The 20,214-nt window shown below is 32.0% G+C and overlaps 3 protein-coding genes across 7 annotated transcripts; 2 read left to right on the forward strand and 1 right to left on the reverse strand.

Moving 5' to 3' along the window:
- Positions 1-4,033: 4,033 nt before the first annotated feature.
- LOC108461584 (chromatin remodeling protein SHL-like) lies at positions 4,034-7,277 on the forward strand. 5 transcript variants are annotated; one of them, XM_053023687.1, is made up of 7 exons: positions 4,034-4,216; positions 4,309-4,654; positions 5,227-5,295; positions 5,524-5,547; positions 6,526-6,661; positions 6,878-6,911; positions 6,983-7,277. In XM_053023687.1, exons 1-6 carry the CDS (start codon positions 4,144-4,146, stop codon positions 6,902-6,904), a joined length of 675 nt encoding a protein of 224 aa, XP_052879647.1. In that variant the 5' UTR covers positions 4,034-4,143; the 3' UTR covers positions 6,905-6,911; positions 6,983-7,277. The 5 variants fall into 5 exon arrangements, with proteins under 5 accessions (XP_052879647.1, XP_052879646.1, XP_017616959.1 ...); XM_053023686.1 differs by having other exon boundaries at positions 6,878-7,277; XM_017761470.2 differs by lacking the exon at positions 5,524-5,547.
- Positions 7,278-8,322: 1,045 nt separating this feature from the next.
- On the reverse strand, positions 8,323-10,944 carry LOC108463011 (purple acid phosphatase 2). The gene is made up of 8 exons (XM_017762945.2): positions 10,530-10,944; positions 10,166-10,366; positions 9,895-10,006; positions 9,583-9,812; positions 9,368-9,506; positions 9,079-9,299; positions 8,838-8,959; positions 8,323-8,746 (listed from the first exon to the last, which is right to left on the reverse strand). Exons 1-8 carry the CDS (start codon positions 10,719-10,721, stop codon positions 8,551-8,553), a joined length of 1,413 nt encoding a protein of 470 aa, XP_017618434.1. The 5' UTR covers positions 10,722-10,944; the 3' UTR covers positions 8,323-8,550.
- Positions 10,945-16,405: 5,461 nt separating this feature from the next.
- On the forward strand, positions 16,406-18,478 carry LOC108461150 (cysteine protease RD19A). The gene is made up of 4 exons (XM_017760872.2): positions 16,406-16,956; positions 17,048-17,167; positions 17,528-17,774; positions 18,058-18,478. The coding sequence occupies exons 1-4, from the start codon at positions 16,480-16,482 to the stop codon at positions 18,333-18,335; spliced, it is 1,122 nt and encodes a 373-aa protein (XP_017616361.1). The 5' UTR covers positions 16,406-16,479; the 3' UTR covers positions 18,336-18,478.
- The last annotated feature ends 1,736 nt before the right edge of the window (positions 18,479-20,214 follow it).

Genomic DNA, 20,214 nt, shown 5'->3' on the forward strand with positions numbered 1-20,214 from the left:
TTCTTTTCTTTTTTAATTGGGTTAATATCAATTTAAATTTATTAGACTTGTTCATGAGTCAGGTCATCCGTCCAGATCCGAAGGCCTGCACGAAATTTAGGAGAATTTGAATAAAAATATTAGACTCAAAAAATGGGTTTAGGTAAAAAAAATTAGGCCTATTTAAAATTAGATTGAGCTGGGCCTGAGCTTGAACTTTTAAAGCTTAAGTTTGGCCCATCCCGTTTTAAGTTTATAATACTTTATATTATTTTATTTTTATATATTATATAATTTAGAACATATCAAAAATAAACTTACACTAAATATATAATATTACTCTAATATAAGTATTAAAATAATGTTAAGATGACTATATAAAAATATATAAATTATTAAATACTAAAATAAAATAATATGAGTAGATTATGAGTGAATTTAAGTAAAATTTTAAGTTCAATTTTCGAGTCAAATTGAACTTGAATAAATATAAAATATATTAATATCATATTTAAATTAAACTCAAACTCTATCCGTCATCAGAGAAATCAAGCATCAATTAATTGAATTAAAATCTCGGACACAAGGATGAACGAATTTATCCTTCAAATTAGCGTACCAAAAGTCCAAAACCGTAATATGATACCAAAGTCAAATAGTATAAAAGATCCCTGTACTATTCACTTTTTATGGATTTAGTCCCTCTATTATAATTTGACAATTCAACCACCAATTCTGTTGTAAAACATTGAAATTAATATTCATGAATGAAACGATGAAAAACATTGTTTAAATAAACATGTCATGTTTTTGAGGTACCATGTTGGGATGTTCCCAGTCTGATTCAAGAAGTCAACACAAAATTTATGGACTGTTTTAGAATAATTTAGGGGATATGCTTCAAAAGATTTAGGTTTAATTCTGGTTTTAATCCCTTTACTATCTTGAAAATCAAGATTTGATCTTTCATTTTAATTTGACATAATGAGATTCCTCTACTTCTATATTGTTATTAATAGATCCAAATTAAAAACACCATTTGGTGTTGTCGTTAAAAAGATGACGTGAAAATTTTAATTTATTGTTCTTTGTAGGGGTGAGCACTCGATCGAATCGAGTGAAAAAATTTTGAGTTAATCGAGTTGACGAGTCCTATTTTATCATCCTAACTCGATTTGTAATTTTTTCGAATCGAATTGAGTGAAATGAAATTCTAGTCAAGTCAAATCGATTGAAATGTTCGAGCTAAATTAAAAAAATTAAACATTTCAAGTTAAAATCTTGTTACAGTATAACTAATCTCATATTTAAGCACATAAATTTGAAATCATATATATTTAAAAACATTTTAAAAGCAAAATAATAAAAACATACTTATTATGATAAATTTGAATAATTAATTAACTTATTTAGGTCTCAAAATTATTATTCTAGAAATTTTTAAATTTTATAACTTTCTTTATATATTTTTAGATTTTTTTGAAATATTTATAATTTTGTAAAAATTATAAAATTTTGAATTTTTATAAATATTTTGAATTTTTAAAATTATTTTGTAATTTTGTTGAGAGAGACCAATTTGCTCATTTTCAAACTTGACAAGGACCAAAAGGATATTTACACAAATATATTATTCGAATTATTTGAGTTATCCGAATTGGAAAATTTAACTTGATTCGATTAACTTGAAATTTGATTTTTTTTTCGAATCGAATCGAGTTTTACTCACCCCTAATTCTTTGGTCACATAATTAATGCCACATGAATATCTAATCAAGCACATTAAACTAATAGTATCTTTACATGCTTAAGAATGTGTTAAGAAAAATTCCATATACTCACTTTAACAACAACAATTAACACTGTTAATGAACATACTAATAAATACTATTAGAAAATAATGGATTAAATTATTTTAAATTAAAATAGATAAATCAGACCCATTCCTGACATTTTTAGGGCCCTAGGCAAAATAATAAAATGAGTTTTTAGTTTACTTAAAAGTTGGAGAAAAAAGTTTTAGGTCCTTTAAAAATTAGTAAAAGAAATTTTGGAGCCCCTCAAAAGTTGGTAAATTTTTTTTCTGACCTTTAAATGTTAAAAAAGAAATTGAACCCCTTAAAAATTAAAAAATAATATTTTAGACCCCTTTTAGGCTTGAACCTTGAGCGGCCTTACCTCTAGACGACTCCAAGACCGGGCCTAAGATAAATTAAATCGTAAATTTAAATAATAGATGGACCAAAACCAATAATTAGACGCAATATTTCAGTTGTCAAACGATTGGTGAATCAATAACTTAAAAATTGAAAAGTTACAAAATTAGGTAGCTTCACAATTCACATGCCTATAAGTTTTGATGGTGCTGAATAACGTGTATCCCAAAATTTAATATATTTAAATAAAGAAGAAAGATGAGGATGAGATACTCATTATGTCAAATGGAATTTAATACCAAGTAAGGCATTCCATTTGTTCTATTGTGAGGGTTTTTAGACTTTGACTTCCCAAGTATACTCGAAATCTCGCATCATGGTACGAGAATAATAGAAAAAATCGTTCGGTTAAAAGTTAATAACGACAAACATTCATCTAGTTCAAAACATAAATGTGATTTCGAAAAAAATTTATTACTAAAGATATCATAAATTAACTCAAATAAAAACGATTGCAGCAAATTAAGAAGAAAAAGAATAGGAGGCGGCAAACAAAGTAAACTAAAGCCGATAAAGCAAGTAACGAAGGTGAAGCAAGATACACATTAACCACCTATTTATAAGCTCCATAACTCATCCAAAATGCATGCAACTGCCCTTACGCTCTAATAGTGTGTAACTTTCACATACGTCACTCATCAACCACCATATGATCTTATATATTGTCACGTACCGCCATGCCTCATCATTAAACTTAATAACAAATGGCAACCAACACATGTTCTCCAAATCATGTTGCCATTAAAAGTCACATCTTTAAATCACAATTACATTATCCACTGGTCATTTAAATTAAAAAAAAATAAATAAAAAAGAGAGAAATTTTGCTCTCACTAACATCTCTCTAACAGGGCCAACTTTTGTCTCCTCTTCGACTAGGAGACAATTGTTAAATCACCTTTACATGCACTCTTGTCGAGTGATACACCTCTATCTCAATTCCTATTCGCTTTTTGTCACTGCCAAAGACCATTTATTGACAAAACAATTATTATACATCATTAGCTCAACCTATAAGATCGCATCATCATCCTACAAGGTCACATAGCCCCTTCACTACATAACAACGAAGTGACTCATCTATTAATAGAACTCTTCCTTGTGACAACTTAATCCCTTGTATAAAAGCCCACTAGTAAACAATCCCTCTCTTTCATAGCTCTCCATCCACTAGGGTGAATCAATATCACACCTCTACTTGTCTCTTCGTTTCGTTGATACTTGGTATCAACAACATTGATTCAAAAAAATATATATTTTTATTTAATTAAAATATACTTTTAAAATTTTAATTTTAACTCTAACTTAAAAAACATGCAGCTTGCACATTCTTCTTGGTTGATCAGTTTTTCTTTTAGCATTGTTTAATTGTTGTTGGACTAACAACTATAACAGAGTAATAGTTTAAAGAAAGTTTAGGTGCTAAAGTGGAAAAACTAGTATATTTCAAGTGTCCAATCGTGAATTAAACCTTATTTCTAAATTCATTAAAAGTGTTTGTTCTATTTGTTTTATCAGATTTAGTCCTTATATCATAATTTAATAGATTCAGTTTGTTTACATTTTAAAATGTGTATTTTTAATATTGATATTATTATTTTTATAATAATTTCATCAAATAATTTGATGTACACATTAGAAAGTCAGGCTAAAAAATTTGATAGAATTTATTGAAAAAAATAAAGAGTTATTATCAAGATTGAAAGGACACATTTCGAAAAGTGGATGGATTAGGTATTATTAAATTATAGAAGAGGGATTAAATCAGAAAAAAACACATAGTACAGGGATCTTTCTAAAATTTAACCAAACTTTTACTATTATTTTTGAAAATTTAATTTTTGTCGGCCCACAATCTCTCTCTTGTCCTTGTGCATGCCTTTGTATTGTATTTCACTGAACAATTGTCGTTTATTTCTCTTTTTGTACTATTTTCTGTTCTTCTCCCATGGCCAAAGCTAAAGCTCCGAGGAGACCTCTAGAGTCTTGCACAATCAAACACATCAATAAAACAATTAACGGTAAGCCAAAGGAAATGAAAAAGAAAAGAGCTTTAAGGGTTTTTTTTTTTTTTTTTCTAAAAAGTTGTGGTGGTGGTGGTGGTGACTGGCAGCTGGGGATTGCGTGTTGATGCGACCAGCGGACCAGTCAAACCCTCAATACGTGGCGAGAATCGAACGGATCGATGCGGACGCACGTGGAGGAAACGTTAAGGTTCTCGCAAGGTGGTACTACAGGCCGGAGGAGTCGATCGGAGGGCGGAGACAGTTCCATGGATCTAAAGAGCTTTTCTTGTCTGATCATTACGATGTGCAAAGCGCTGATACTATCGAAGGGAAGTGCACAGTCCATAGCTTCAAGAGCTATACGAAGCTCGACGCCGTTGGAAACGATGACTTCTTCTGTCGTTTCGAATATAATTCCTCCACTGGTGCTTTCAATCCCGATCGCGTCGCCGTGTACGTTCTTTTTCTTCTTTTAATTTTTGTTTTAACAAGTGCCTGAATTCTAACTTCATAATTGTTAATTAGACTCATGTTTTTCCCCTGTTTTCTCTTCGCTCAAAACTCATACTTCAATGGCTTAATTGGCGCTTTTTTTGTTGATTTATCACTAATGATGTTTTGTTCAGTTAATCGCTTGACTAAGATTAATTTAGTGAATATAAGTTGATTAACGTTGACTTCAACATTATATTTGTATGCTTAATGTTTGATTAATGTTCACTTGAAAAACACTATTTAATAGAGGAAGTGCAGTTTTACACGGATTCTACTTATGCGACGGTTTGGGATCTTTGGCGGGCTTCGACTATTTGCCCCACAAATCCCCTTATTTTGTTAGTGTATTTCATTTCTTTAATAAATGATGGATTCAGGTCCCACGACTCTAGCGGATTGAACTGGTTATTTCAAAGTGAACATTTTTACTTGAAATGAAGTTCGAGTGTTTTGCAACTTTGAGAATTAGATTATTCTATTTAATCTTTTTTTCCTTTGACCTTTTCTAGTTTGTTATGGTGATGTGGCAGTTATTGCAAATGTGAAATGCCTTACAATCCTGATGACCTAATGGTTCAGTGTGAAGATTGCAGTGACTGGTAAGTTGGATGCTTGGGAAGATAGCTATCTCAGTTATGCATTTATTAGGATGAATATATTGTATGCATCTTTGCAAGATATGCCAGAAGAGTTCTCTCCAAGTGCTTTTCTTTTTCTTTTATAAATTTGCATAAAATACATTAACATATGTTTGTTCAAGGATGTGAAAACAGTTTAATTGAGTGACAGATAGGCTACTGACTATTGTTTTAGCTGTCATTTATCAGCAGGTCGTTGAAGAATTGGAACTGGTATTATTTTAGCTGCCACTTTCAATTGGAGCAAAAATGGTTAAAGAAGTTCTAAAGTTTGGACCTATAGTGGAATGATGATCCCTTCCTCTCCTTTTCTGCTATGGAAACTGAACATTATTGTTTTCCCCCAACTTTTTGACTGGTAGTACGGCTAGGGTTTAATTAGCATTTTCTTTTAAGAAAATAGCTCCTTCTAGGCCTTCCTGGGAGGCATTTATACAGTTGTGATGTAACCAAAGTCTTTGTTGTCCTTCACTAGAACAAAAGGCGGAAAACACGGTCCTCTTTTATAATGCTATTGGCAGGTGCTGGACCTAAGTTTAACTTTATTTATCCCTTAGAGCCTGCTCAGGTGGGGGCTGGGGAAGAGTGATTTGGTCCTGTTGTATAGGCCTTTAGACTTCGTATTGTCTGTGTTGTTAATTGTGTTGATATGAATTGATTCGATAGGCATGATCTTTGCTTAGATACAGTGTTCACACTGATAGCTCATGGATTTACAAGTCTAGAATTATTGGCATTGAGTTGGTAGGTTTTTAAGTGAAAATCCAAATTGTATTAAAGTATGAAAATCTGGAGAAGTGATCACTTAACTTTATGATGTTATGTCAACTGATATTCGTTTGTGTTATAAAGACCTAATACACTTTATTGAAGATACAGCAGCATCCAGAAGTCTGGTTGTTTCCATGAAATACAAAAATATTAACATGGGAGAATTCTTAGTGGTTCAGAAGCATGCTGATGGACAGATTTTTGTTACATTTTCACTTTATGTGTATTTGTAGGTTGAGCTTTGTGATTGATCCTAGCTAGGAAATTTAGTTTTCTTGAGTTTAGAGGCCAGTCCTGGAAAGACTTTTTCATCTGATTTACTCTCATGTCTAATTTCAAAGGTTAATTTTGATTTGCAACCAATTTACCCTGCATGCTGTAAAAACCGTTGCCATATTCAGCATACTACTTTTGATTCAGGTTTCATCCTGCTTGTATAGAAATGACAGCAGAGGAGGCTAAAAGACTTGACCACTTCTTTTGTGAAACTTGTTCTTCTGAAGGTAAGAAAAAGTTGCGGAATTCCCATGCTGCTTCCAGACCCTCGGATACAAAGGTCTTCCCGATTCCTCGCCCTTCCATTCATTTTCGGTATTCTTTATTAGTTATTCACCACACGGTCTGTATCTTTATTTGAGAATGTAGGTGCTTATCTGGCTACTTGCTTGTATGATTTAAGTTCCTGTTTAAAATGTGCTAATGGTATCACCAAATTCTTCAGCTGGTATGTATTATCAACTACAAACATCACCATTGATTCATTATGTTTCAGGTGGATACAAAACGACGCCGGAGGTGACAAAAAGGTACATAAAAGCTAGCATTTTAGTCAAGATACCCAACTCGACTCGTTTTCTCACTGTTAATCATGGAGTAGGCTTGGAGCAAACACGGAGACTAATATACGTACCATCCAAATCTGTAAGCCTTGTAAGTTTATAATCCTTGAGTTGACATTAAGTGGTTTGAAAACTTGAGTCCTGTTTATATTGTTTGAAGGGCCAGTCAGTGGAAGTTAACAATGTTGTGTATGTATGTATGCATGTATTTTCGAGACGTAGGGTTTCCTTTCTTTCTTCTGGTTTATGTATTAGGGTTGTGGATAACCAAAACCTGTTTTTTAACTTATAAAGGGACGCATTAGATATTCTGAGTTTCTTACAGGCATCAAACACTGCTCTATGGATTTCCTTGTTTGCCTGGCTAGAGTCGCCTTTGTTCCTTGGTTCCCTCGCCTTGTCCGAAAAATCAATCCAAATAGTAGTATTTGGTTTTATTAAATTAGGTATGATTTGTTTCTGTCATTAGTTAAATATATTCACTTCAGTTTTTGGTTCACAGGTTAAATATCATAATAACTCAATCCAACTGAATCAATTTTATTATTTAATTTAAATTAAATAAATATTTTATATTTGAAATAACTTGTATAAAAAGTATTATTAAATCTATTAAAAATATTATTAAATAAATTAAAAGTATTATTAAATTTTAAAGTACTTAAATAAAAAAATTTCTATTTTAGGGCCGTACCTTGCTAGCCCCTTAACTACGCTGCTGCTCTAATTGTTGGATGAAATTACATGGAAAAACAAAAAGGAATATTGCATAGGTTTAACTTGAAGGTTGCCATTTAAGCCCTTAAAAAGTTAAATTCAATTATTTGTTCATATATTTTGTGAAATTCACGGATTTAGTTATATACTTTAATTTGTTAATTTTGATCTTTATATCTTTTTTTTTGAAATTTTAATTTTGACCCAAATAGTAAATAGTTGTAGTTAACTTTGTTTGGTTAAATTTAATTACTAGTCATTTATTATGCATACATTTATAGATTTAGTCCATATTTTCCAATTTAATCATTCTAAGCCTTTATACTTTTCAAAATTTGAAATTCCAGTTTTGATATAAATGATAGTTGTTAATCCGTAAACATGATTTTTAATGTGTAATATATGGAAATAAACATGGTATTACAAAATGATAATATATTTATCGCATTAGATTTTGAAAATAACAGAATTTAACTTAATGAATTTAACAATTATCATTTGGTGAGGATTACAATTTTAAAATGAGAAATGAGAAATGTACAAGGACTCAAAATGACTGAATTAAACTATTAAGGATTAAATTCATAATTTTGTAAAATACAGGGACTAAAAGTGAAATTTAACCTTGAAAAAGTATTTGTTAATAGTGTTACCAATTAGATTTTAATTATTAAATTAATCAAGTGAAAAGATTAACTTTCAAAATTTTGAAAAGTACAAAGACTCAGAACCTTAAATAACTATTCTAGAACCTTATCTTCTTTTCTTAAGATAACTTGATGCCAATTCACTGGAAGTGAAATTGTAGAGTAAGAAATGTAAAGAAAAATATTGGAATACTCTTTTTATTGATTGTAATTTGTAAAGATGGAAACATGGCATGTTATTCTCACTGTGAGGCTGAAGACTCGTCAACTGGATGCCAGTATCTATTGAAAAACCACATTGAATCCGCTTCAACTGCATATCCATCCTGGTTACGGTGCCAACTATAATAAGCATGAGTCTTGTTCTTGATATCGAAAACGGCGTGACCGAAACTGGCTTCGCGATATGCCGAGTAAGCCGGCTGTGGCTCGGTCATGCTGCAAATACCAAAAAAAAAAAAAAAACCAAACCGTTTGACATAAATCATGTAGGAAAACCATCACATACAAGAAAAGAACGATCTTTTACTTGTTTGCTAAGCCTTCAATGTTCCCTCCGTCACCGATCGTAATGTATACAGGTGCGGATTGATCCTTCACGGGAGTGCAAAGGCCATTTACAATGTTGTATGCAATGTTGGATATGCGTTCCTGAAAAATACATAAATCGGTAATCGAGCAACTTCGAAACAAACTCTTTTCCATTAGGCATTTCCAAAATGGTTCAAACCCCACAATGCAGAACCTAATGATACAGGCAAAGAGCTTACAGTTCGTTCGTAGGCATGCACGTGACCGGCAAATACAACATCGACTTTGTACTGCACAAACCACGGTTCATACATTACTCTCATGGTTTCTCCTTCCATGTAATGGTAGTTGTAGCTGTTGTACCATGGGGAATGCATAAGGACTATTAACCATGGTGTTTCACTCCGGTTTACTTTCGGTAGCTCTTCTTCTAGCCATTTGTACTGAGGAGTGTATTTACCTGTGGAAATATTATTGATAAGTTACCAGATGAATCCAGCATGCATCCCTGGTGAACCATACACTTACCATAGGCTGAATACGAAGACAATACTATGATGTACGCCGAAGCTCTTTTTATCGAGTACCAAAAGGGAGCAGTACTGTTTGATGCTTGATAAGGAACATGATAACGGTGCGTGTAAGGCTTAAAAGGCTCTGTTTCACCCTGCAACAGAACCATAATCGTGTTATTACCAATTCACCAGGCCAGCCATAACAATGAGAAAAGAACAAGTGCTTACGATTTCAGGGGCGAAGTCGAGTTCGTGATTTCCTGCGGTCCATATCCATGGTTGATATGCAACAACTCTCTCAGTAAACCTTCCCCATGTATCCCATCTTACATTATCATGATTGGGGTAGTTATCTGCGTAAGAAAGATCCCCAACAAACAACACTGCTTCACCTTTCACTGGATTTTGCTCATAGTGAGTCAATGTCCTATTTGAATCAAAAGACTGCCCTAGATCCCCTGCATTATGGTCCCAATTCTCATACATTACCACATCAAAACATGATACATACATACATACATTAATCAAGCTTTCCCTTACCAATGAGACCAAATGTGTATGGGACATTTGGACCAACTTCGGGAGGAGTTGTAAACCAGAATTTTCTCATAGTATGATCCACACCAACCACATAATAATATTTGGTGTTATACTGCAAAAACATTCAACAACCAAATGAAAAAAAGACTCCGAATCGAAATCAAAGAATGCCCCCTCCAGACTTGATAACTTAAATAGACCATAGCCAAACAGGCATAAGATAGAACAGTAAAAGGGAGACTATGAATATAGTAAATAATCCCAAATTTACCTCCATATTTCTGATGGTGCAGTGATGAATAAAACCAGAGGTGTAATTGAAGAACCTGTAGGTATTGAATTTGCCTTTTGCCTTTTTCTTTTCCTTGCTGTTTTCACTCCAATAAACAACAGTACTGGAACCTGGTTCATCCTCAGTTACCCATGAAACAATCACAGCTTTTCCAACATGATCTCCTTGTGTTATATGAACCTTAAATTTACAAAAACAATGTCAGATTCTGAAACAACCAACACCTATTGGACCGAGTGGCCCTTAAGCAAAGTCGGCACTAGGAGAGCTTTGCTCCCTGTCTAGATTCCGACATGGACAAAAGAAAAATATAAAAAACAAGACCAAGGAACCGAGGAGCAACCTGTTGGGGTGCATTGTAGCCTGGGGGAACTCGAAAAACATCACTGTCAAGCGGCATATCCACAGTTTTCTCCACTTTCCTAACGTAGGTGCTGGTCTTTCCCCCATCGCATGTCACTGCTGAATCCAAAACTTGAAGAACAATGACAAGAAAGGCCAGAACTAAAGAAGGAAGGGAGTTCATCTTTGGCATCTAGGTCTTAACGCCACACTGGCTCTAACACATTGCATTTATATGGATAATTGCCAATGAAATAAGGGAAGAATATTCAGGCTATAGACGAATATACAGATTAGATCATCTTAGAAGTCAACTCATTGAAAGCTATACGAGAATGGGTGCTGTGAAAAGGAATTAATATATAGGATATATAGAGATACAAATCTGAACAAAGCTTGTGGTCATAGGGCAATAGACTCTAGTCTGCCTGTTGCTTTCTTTATGTACCAAAATGAAAATCCGAATAAAACAAATATTAATAATAAATAAATAATAATCCCTTCACGTTCTCAAATATGAAATGATAAAAATAATACAACCTAAGGATTACCGGATTTATTGAAATTATAAACCATTAAACTAACCATCATCCTTGTGTCCGGATCATAGATATTTTTAAGAGTATTTATTCAAATATTTAGTATATTCTAAAAAAATTTTACGAAAATTCATGGATTTGAACCAAAAATCCATCTAAGACTGCAGGATTTGTTAGATTAAGTTCTGAAGGAAATATATTGTTTTTTTTTTTTTTTTTGAACCTAATATGTTTGTAAAGTATATGATAATCGAATATAAGAAATTCGCTTGTCCCCGTTTATCATTGACTTTGTCCTTTATCTTCCTACGGTATAGATGGGGCAAACAATGGACCACGGCCTTAGGCATACGTAATAGATTGCGTAAAGCTAAAGGAAACAGAAACTTGAACTGAATAACAAACAACTTCAATGAGTTCCAATTACCCTGCATTTAATTTGTAAAATAAATTGTAACTGAGGTTAGTCAGAGGATTAAAGAATTGGATACTGATGCAGCGGTTGATCGAGGAATTGGAGCCTTGTCTGTTGGTGGAGTGATGCTAGATCAGAATATGAATTGGATTTTCGGCTATATACGAAAGTGCAATATTTGTGAGGCTGAATTTTGGGTTATTTTTTATGGCATAATTACGTCACTTAGTAATGGTTTTAATAAAGTTGTGATTCATATTGATAATTTGAAAGTAGTTCAAGTTTTACAATATAACTTATTGAAAGATTCAGACATTACAATTCTCAAGAGAGTCCAAAAAATAATAGTACGAAAAGGTGTTGGTTGATTCAACACATTCCCAGAGAAAACAATCATGTTGCGGACTATTTAACTAAATTGAGCTCAGAAGAGAGGACAAATCTCCAAGTTTACGATGAGTGTCCTCACATTGCCTCAAAAGTTTTTTTTCAAGATAAAACTAAAGGAACGATAGATAAAATGAAACTAATGTAATTTTTCATTTATTTGTTTGTTTCACCAAAAAAAAAAAATTACTCGTACTCAACCTCATATGTTGACATGATGATTAAGATGTTCATTGCCTCAAGTATAGCCTAGATTTGAATTACACTAATTGTGTTGTTGTTAACACTTTACCCCCACTACAATTCACCAAAATAAAAAAAAAAAATTGTACTACTGCTAAAGAGCACATGAAAGTTGAAGTGTCGGTTGCATATGGTTGGTTGGATCAAGCATTCTTAGCCTAACATGTTAGACTGAAATAAGAGTTTCTTCTTTGAAAAACAAGAAAGGGGAACATGAAATTAGACTTGTGATTTATTATTTATATCCTGTCTAGCTTGCTGGTATTAAAATAATGAATTCCTCTTACATCACTCACCCTTTTCTTTAATACTATAAATAAATTTATAATATTATCACAAGTTTTATTTTTAAACATACTTTGAAAAATACATGTGATATTTTAACTTTTAACTAAATGTAATTGTAAAGTTTATCTTTTAGTTTATAAAATTAACAAGTTAATCCCTATAAATTGTCTATGAATATCTAATATTAAATTCTTGATTTTTACTAATTTATTGTATATAATTTGTTGAACTATTATTTTTACTAATTTCTTACCTATAAATTATTGAATTGGTAATTTCGGTTTAATGATTTGACGACAATATTTAACAATATTATCTAATTAAATTATTTTTAATTTGTTCTTAATCCCAATTGTTGTGAAGTATATGTTATATTATATCATAATATAATATAAGAATTTCACAAGTCCTCATTTACCAATTGCTTTGTTCTTGTGTTCCTATAAAAGGAGTATATGAAACAGGGTCGCAACATCATTTTGTCTCTCTTTTCAATTATTTAATGATATTTCAGTAATTTTTTATGTCGTTAATACATAATTTTAGTACTTTTTCAACTTGAACATTGAACCTTAAACTCGAAACTCAAAATCTTGAACTTTAAGTCTCAAACCCAAACCTTGAAACACGAACCCTAATCCAAAACCTCGAACCCTAAACCTAAAAGTTAAAATCTTGAACCCTAAACCAAAAGGCCAAGTTTAGGGTTTAAAGTTTTGGATTCAAAGTTTAAAGTTAAGAGTTTTAAGATTCAGGTTTAAAAATTACTAAAATTATGTATCAACGATATGAAAAAATTACTTAAATATCATTAAATAATTAAAAGATATATAAAATGATATGATATCTCTATTTCACATAATACTTTCTTTGTATTCCTATAAGGCTTGACACATGTAATAGCTGTTGTAAAGCTAAAGGTAACAAACAATTTAAATGGGTTTTAATTTATGTCTATATCTAACTAATTATTTATAAAATAAAAATTAAGATCTAAAATATTATAATAATATCAAATAAATAAAAAGGATGAATAATTCTTTTGCTACATTTGCAAATCTACCTTTTAGGCTCTAAATCCTTCATTAATATACTAAGATGTACAAGACTTTATGCATCAATTTTCGTAAGTGTAATGGATGAACACATAATGTTTTTATATTCACATTTTTTTCTTAAGGGAGTTTGAGTTGGATGTTTTTGTTTCTTGGGGTCGAAATCTCAAGTATTTTGCAAAATAATAATTAAATTGTGACACTAACGTTATAAATCATTTTTCGATACTTACAAAAAGATAATGATGATATAGTGCATGTTATAGGTAATGCAGAGGATTGTTGTTAATGAGTATATCTCACATCGGTTAAGTACAAGTTATTAAGAGGATTTTTATATGGATTTACTTCTTGTTCTTATTAAGTAATTGGGCTATAAGCTTCCCATATATGCACGCTCTCCATTTGGTTCATGTTAATATTTTTTTCTTGTTGGGTGTGGAAATATCCCTTAAATTCTATTGGTTTTTTTTCCTTAAATCATTTTATAGAAAATTTCTATCTGGAAGTTTAGGTTTTAAGTGAGACAGACTATAATTTCTCTAAACTTTCTTAAGAATTAATTTTATTGTGATTTTCCTAAAATCAAGTTTCATCTTCTTTATTCGTGTGTATAAATATCGATTTCTAAATTCTTTATTTATTTTCCGGTCAATACTAATGTTTTGCGGCAGCTTATTATCCAACTCATTTCATTACAAAGAGAGGTACAACTCACCGTATAAAAAGTAGTTGTGCCAAGTCTAATATAAGAGTTTCTTCTTTGAAAAAAACAAGAAAAAGAACATTAATTTAGACTTGTATTTTATATCTTGTCTAGGTTGTTGGTATTGAAAACAATGAATTCCTTTTACATCATCGAAAGGGATTCTTTATTAAATAAGTAAAATAAAATATTAATTTTAAATATATTTTGAAAAATACATTTAATTTTAAGCTAGGTTTAATTATGAATTTCATAGAATTAAGAAATTAATCTCTTTATTTTAATTTGTTGGTATTTGATGTTCATATTTGACAGAAACGGAAAATTTAATCAAATTACTTATAAGTAATCTTGAACCGTTGATTTTTATTGATTTATACCATATAAATTATTGAACTATCGATTTTGATTTAAAGGTAAGATTTAACAATATTATTCAATCAGATTAATTTTTAATTTTTATAAAATATAAAAATTAAACTCTAACAAATTAAATAAAGAATTTAATTTTTCAATTTCTGTAAAATAAAAGTGCGAAATTCACAATTAAATCTCATAAATTAAATTAAATTCCAAAAAATGGGTCTACCCAAATGTCAATTTTGGGTGTAATCCTAAAAGCAAATCCAACAACTACGAAATTGCTGAGGCAAACGAAACTGTTACATTACACCTTTTGAACTAAAGGGCAGAAATTATTTTATTTACGTTTCTAATTAAATTATTTATAATCATTTTAATTATTTAATAATATTTTAATAATTCTTTTATGTTATAAATATATAATTTTGATAACTTTAAATTTCGAATTTAGAATCTTAACTCTTAACCTCAAATTTTAAACTTTTAATTTTAAACCCTGAATTTAAACTTTAAAATTGAACTTGAGCTCTAAACTCGATTCAAGTTAAGATATGAAATTTAAAATTTAAAGTTCAATGTCTAAAATTTAATATTAAGATTCAATGTTCGAGATTCAAATTTAATATTTAAAACAAAATTTTATCAAAATTATATGTTAATAATATAAAAAATTATTAAAATATTATTAAATAATTAAAAATCATGAATAATGGATAAAATAATTTCACATAAAAAGTTATTACAGGGCATCCTCGACCAGCAAACAAAGAAAATGAAACCGAAAACAATTGTCAAAGGTAATCCAAATCCAACAAACCCAACTTGTTCGCTATTTTCATAGAATCTAATCTCTTGTTAAAAGAACAGCCCGAAACCCCAAAAGCAACTGCCATTCAACCTCTAACACTCCACTCTTCCACGTGTCTTCTACCTGTGCCTTTGACTTCCCTCACTCTTAAGCAATGTTTTTATCATGCTTTAATTCTGGTTTCAGTCCTTCTGCTATACCCCAATTTAGGATTTCATCCTTTTTACTTTAATTTGACTTAATTTAACCGATATTAATATGTCCAAGTTAATAATATCCTTTGTTGATGTCACTAAAATGACGATGAACGAACTCTAGCATTAAACTATTATGTAAATTTATTATTGATATTAGAGTTTACGTGACTCGAGTCCCATCACTTATAAATATAGTAATAAAATAAGGAGATATGTTCTAATCCAGTCATCTGAATTGAATTTTATCAATTTAAATTGGTTTTAAATTTTTTAATAATATTCTTACATTATGAGAACAAAAAATCGAACATAACAAAATTATATTTTTTAAAGGGTTACTATTACAAATAGAGTTCAAAAAATTAATTATAGAATCACGCATAATGACTTTTTGGGTCCTCCAACTTAAAAAAAAAAAGTTTATTTTAACTCTATTTAATTTTTCGCCTCTTTTATCCTTAAAAAAAAAGTAATCTAGTCAAAAACCTATACATAACATACGTCCATGTTAAAACTAGAGACCTAAATATTTCTAATTGTGTATCGTAAAACTCAAATTTAAGTAGTCAATTAATTTCAATAGAACCCGACGTGACAAAATAAAAATTGAACCAAATCGAAATCAAACACAACAATTTTTAGTTTTATCGAATTTTCTGCGCAGCCTTTTAACATTGGCAGCTAATTTTAGTATCAATTTGCACGTTATAACAGCATTAAATCTCAAATTATACTAAATTATTTAAAGTATAGGTATTAAATATTAAATTTTAACATAGTTGAAGGATTAAAATTGATAATTAAAACTTTCAAAATCCCCAAAATATCCTCATGACTGTTAGTTTTGAAAATTTAAAGTACCCCACCGGCCATGAATGGTGCCTTTAAATAACGCGCCTTCGTTTCCCGTTTCCTCTGCAACTTTCACTTTTTTTTTTCCAAAAAAAAAAATGGAATACCGCAATGTTTTTTTTATTTTTGTTATTTTTTCCTTTTTCATCGTCGGCGTGATTTGTACGGAGACTTTCTCGGCGGAGGGATTTGAAGTTGATCCGTTGATCGAACAAGTAACGGACGGTCACGAAGGAGCCGAGCCGCAGCTGCTGACGGCGAAGCATCACTTCTCGCTGTTCAAGAAGCGGTTCAAGAAATCGTACGGATCACAAGAGGAGCACGATTATAGGTTCAAGATTTTTCAGGTTAACCTGAGACGAGCGGCGCGTCATCAGAAGCTTGACCCTTCTGCGACTCACGGGGTGACTCAGTTCTCCGATTTGACTCCAGGCGAGTTCAGAAAGGCATATTTGGGATTAAGGAGATTGAGATTGCCTAAAGATGCAACTGAGGCTCCGATTTTGCCTACCGATAATTTGCCTCAAGATTTTGACTGGAGAGAAAAAGGAGCTGTTACACCCGTCAAAAATCAGGTTTCGACTTCTGTTTTTTTTTTAAAAAAAGAATTTTGTAAGTTTTAGTTTTATGAATGATATATGAATTTATTATATGTTTTGTGATTAGGGTTCATGCGGATCATGCTGGTCTTTTAGTACAACAGGAGCCTTGGAAGGAGCTAACTTTTTGGCAACTGGGAAACTTGTGAGCCTCAGCGAGCAACAGCTCGTGGATTGTGATCACGAGGTTCCATTTCTTTTACCTTTTTTTCTTCCATGTTTTTAATATATACACACACGCTTTGAGTTTAGGTAAATAATGGCTGTGAGGAAATAAAAATTTTTTGGATTAATGTGAGAAATATTAGAATGATTTGAAAATTTTACATACATGCCTGATTAATATATAATTATGTTAATAAATTCAGATTAGTAAAATAGTAATCTTGCAAAAACAGAAAGGGGAACTAATAGACACATATTTTACCATTTTAGAGCCCTGTCCACGTCATATACATGTTGGACGTGTTGCATAGATGACAATGTATAAGCAATGATTGTGCTGCAATTATAAATTCAATTGTTTACTTGGATGTTTGGTTTGCAGTGTGATCCAGAAGAAGCAGGTTCATGTGATTCTGGATGCAATGGGGGGTTAATGAATAGTGCTTTTGAGTATATCCTCAAAGCTGGTGGACTTATGTGTGAGGAAGACTACCCTTACACCGGCACTGATCGAGGGACCTGCAAATTTGACAACACCAAGGTTGCTGCCAAGGTGGCCAACTTCAGTGTTGTTTCTTTAGATGAAGATCAAATCGCTGCTAATCTTTTCAGGAATGGTCCTCTTGCAGGTAAATGCATATAAACATTCATCAGAGTGGACCCATCAGTTCTGGTCTCAACCCGAAAACCCGATTCAATCCAATTTAATTGTAAAAAGTCAACAACTCATATTCATCCTACCCGAACTTGAAATAACAAGAATAAGTAGCCTTGATTTGAGTAGAACTCAACCCGCAAACCTGAATGATTTGAACCAGAAATGATCTGAAGAGTTTAAGACCCAAATTGACCCAAAACAATGATGAGTAGTTTCTAATGATTGTTGATGTGTTTCTTTTGTTTTGATTGCAGTGGCTATCAATGCGGTGTTCATGCAGACCTACATTGGGGGAGTTTCTTGCCCATATATCTGCTCTAAACGCCTTGACCATGGAGTATTGTTGGTGGGGTATGGTTCAGCTGGTTATGCTCCAGTTCGCATGAAGGATAAACCGTACTGGATTATCAAGAATTCATGGGGTGAAAACTGGGGAGAGAATGGGTTTTATAGGATCTGCAGGGGTCGTAATATATGTGGAGTAGATTCCATGGTTTCAACTGTTGCTGCCGTTAATACCAACTCAGAGTAGGGTGCAGAGCTCTTCTTTTACGAACAGTTGCTTTGTATATATGTCTCGCGTTACGATTAATTTGGGACCTTGATGGTTCATTATGTTTGCCAATCGGGTCTACACGTGTTTATCAGTGCAAGTTTAATACATTTTTTATGAAATTCTTAGCTTTTGTTCCCTCGTTAGTCTCCCTGAAATGGAACTCGAGATGTTCCTTTGCCTATTGTTAAACTCATCTCTTCGAGGCTACTGCAATCTCCAACTTAAACTCGACTACTGTAACTAAAATTAATGTGAAAAATAAAATAGAATAAAATAAATAAAAATAAAGAACACATAAATTTTACGTGGAAACCCTTTCGAGAAAAAAACCACGGGCAGAGGAGAAGAAAATTCACTATGTCGAAAAATTTTTACTCAAATACAAGAGGAATAGACTATGTCTATTTATAGGCTTGCAAAGCCATATTCTAGTAGGATTGAAACACCTTATCCTAATCAATATAAAATAGATGGAGTTTAATAAGGTTTAAAACCTTATTCTAAAATAAAATAAAAGAAGTCTAGTTCTATATGGATTTTACTTTTATTTTATTTTCCATCATATTTTATTTAAATAAGAATTTGGGTCACTTAATTCTAACAATCTCCACCTTGACACAAATTCTCAATGAACAAGTTCTTCATCGCGAACTTTCAATAAACAAGTTCTTCACCTCTTCCAAAAACCCTTAAGGGTTTAACTTCAACAATGAACACCAACCAAGTCTAAGCAATGCTCAAACTTGGTTATAGGAAGTGACTTAGTCATCATATCTGCAGGATTTTCATGAGTGCTAATTTTGCTCACAACAATATCACCACGAGCAATAATATCACGAACAAAATGATACCGAATATCAATGTGTTTTGTTCTCTCATGAAACATTTGATCTTTTGTAAGAAAGATGGCACTGATTTGTCACAAAATCTTGTTTGATTTGAAGGTCTTCATTGAGTTCACTAAATAGTCCCTTCAACCAAATAGCTTCTTTACAAGCCTCAAGAATCGCCATGTACTCAGCTTCGTTGGTAGACAAAGCGATCGTAGTTTGCAAAGTGGCTTTCCAACTAATTGCACAACCTCCGATTGTAAAGACGTAACTCGTGAGAGATCTTCTTCTATCAAGGTCTCCAAAGAAAATCAGCATCAACATACCCTATAACTCCATCTTTAGTTCTTCCAAACGTAAGCAAACATTAGTAGTGCCTCGTAAGTATCTTAAAATCCATCGAATCGCTTTCCAGTGTTCTTTACCAGATTCGCCATGTATCGCTAATCTGACCGATCGCATATGATAAATCGGACGTGAACAAACCATAGCATACATGAGAGATCCCATCGCACTAGAGTATGGAACATGTGACATGTACTCAATCTCATTATCGATTGAGGAGATAAGGCCGATGAAAGTCCGAAATGGTCGCTAAAGGAGTACTAACAGTGCTTAGCACTCGCATATTGAACTCGCAAAGAACTTTCTCAATGTACCCTTCCGACTTAGGTACAATTTACTTGCTTTTCTATCTCGAGAATCTCCATACCAAGTATCTTCTTTCTTTGGTCCTAAATCTTTCATCTCAAATTCTTCACTTAGTTGGGCTTTAACCTTTCTTATCTCTCTTTATCTTTTGTTGCTATCAACATGTCATCAACATAAAGAAGTAGATACACAAAAGAACCATCATTGTTTTTCTTAAAGGCATACAACCTGTCAAAACTACTTCTTTTGAAATCATGAGAAGTCATAAAGGAATCAAACCTCTTGTACCAATTGTCTTGGTGATTGTTTCAAACCGTAAAGGGACTTTTTCAGCAAGCAAACATAGTCCTCTTTTTCGAGACTATAAAACCCTC

Source organism: Gossypium arboreum, chromosome 13 (assembly GCF_025698485.1).
Source record: "Gossypium arboreum isolate Shixiya-1 chromosome 13, ASM2569848v2, whole genome shotgun sequence".
NCBI classification, from domain to species: Eukaryota; Viridiplantae; Streptophyta; class Magnoliopsida; order Malvales; family Malvaceae; genus Gossypium; species Gossypium arboreum.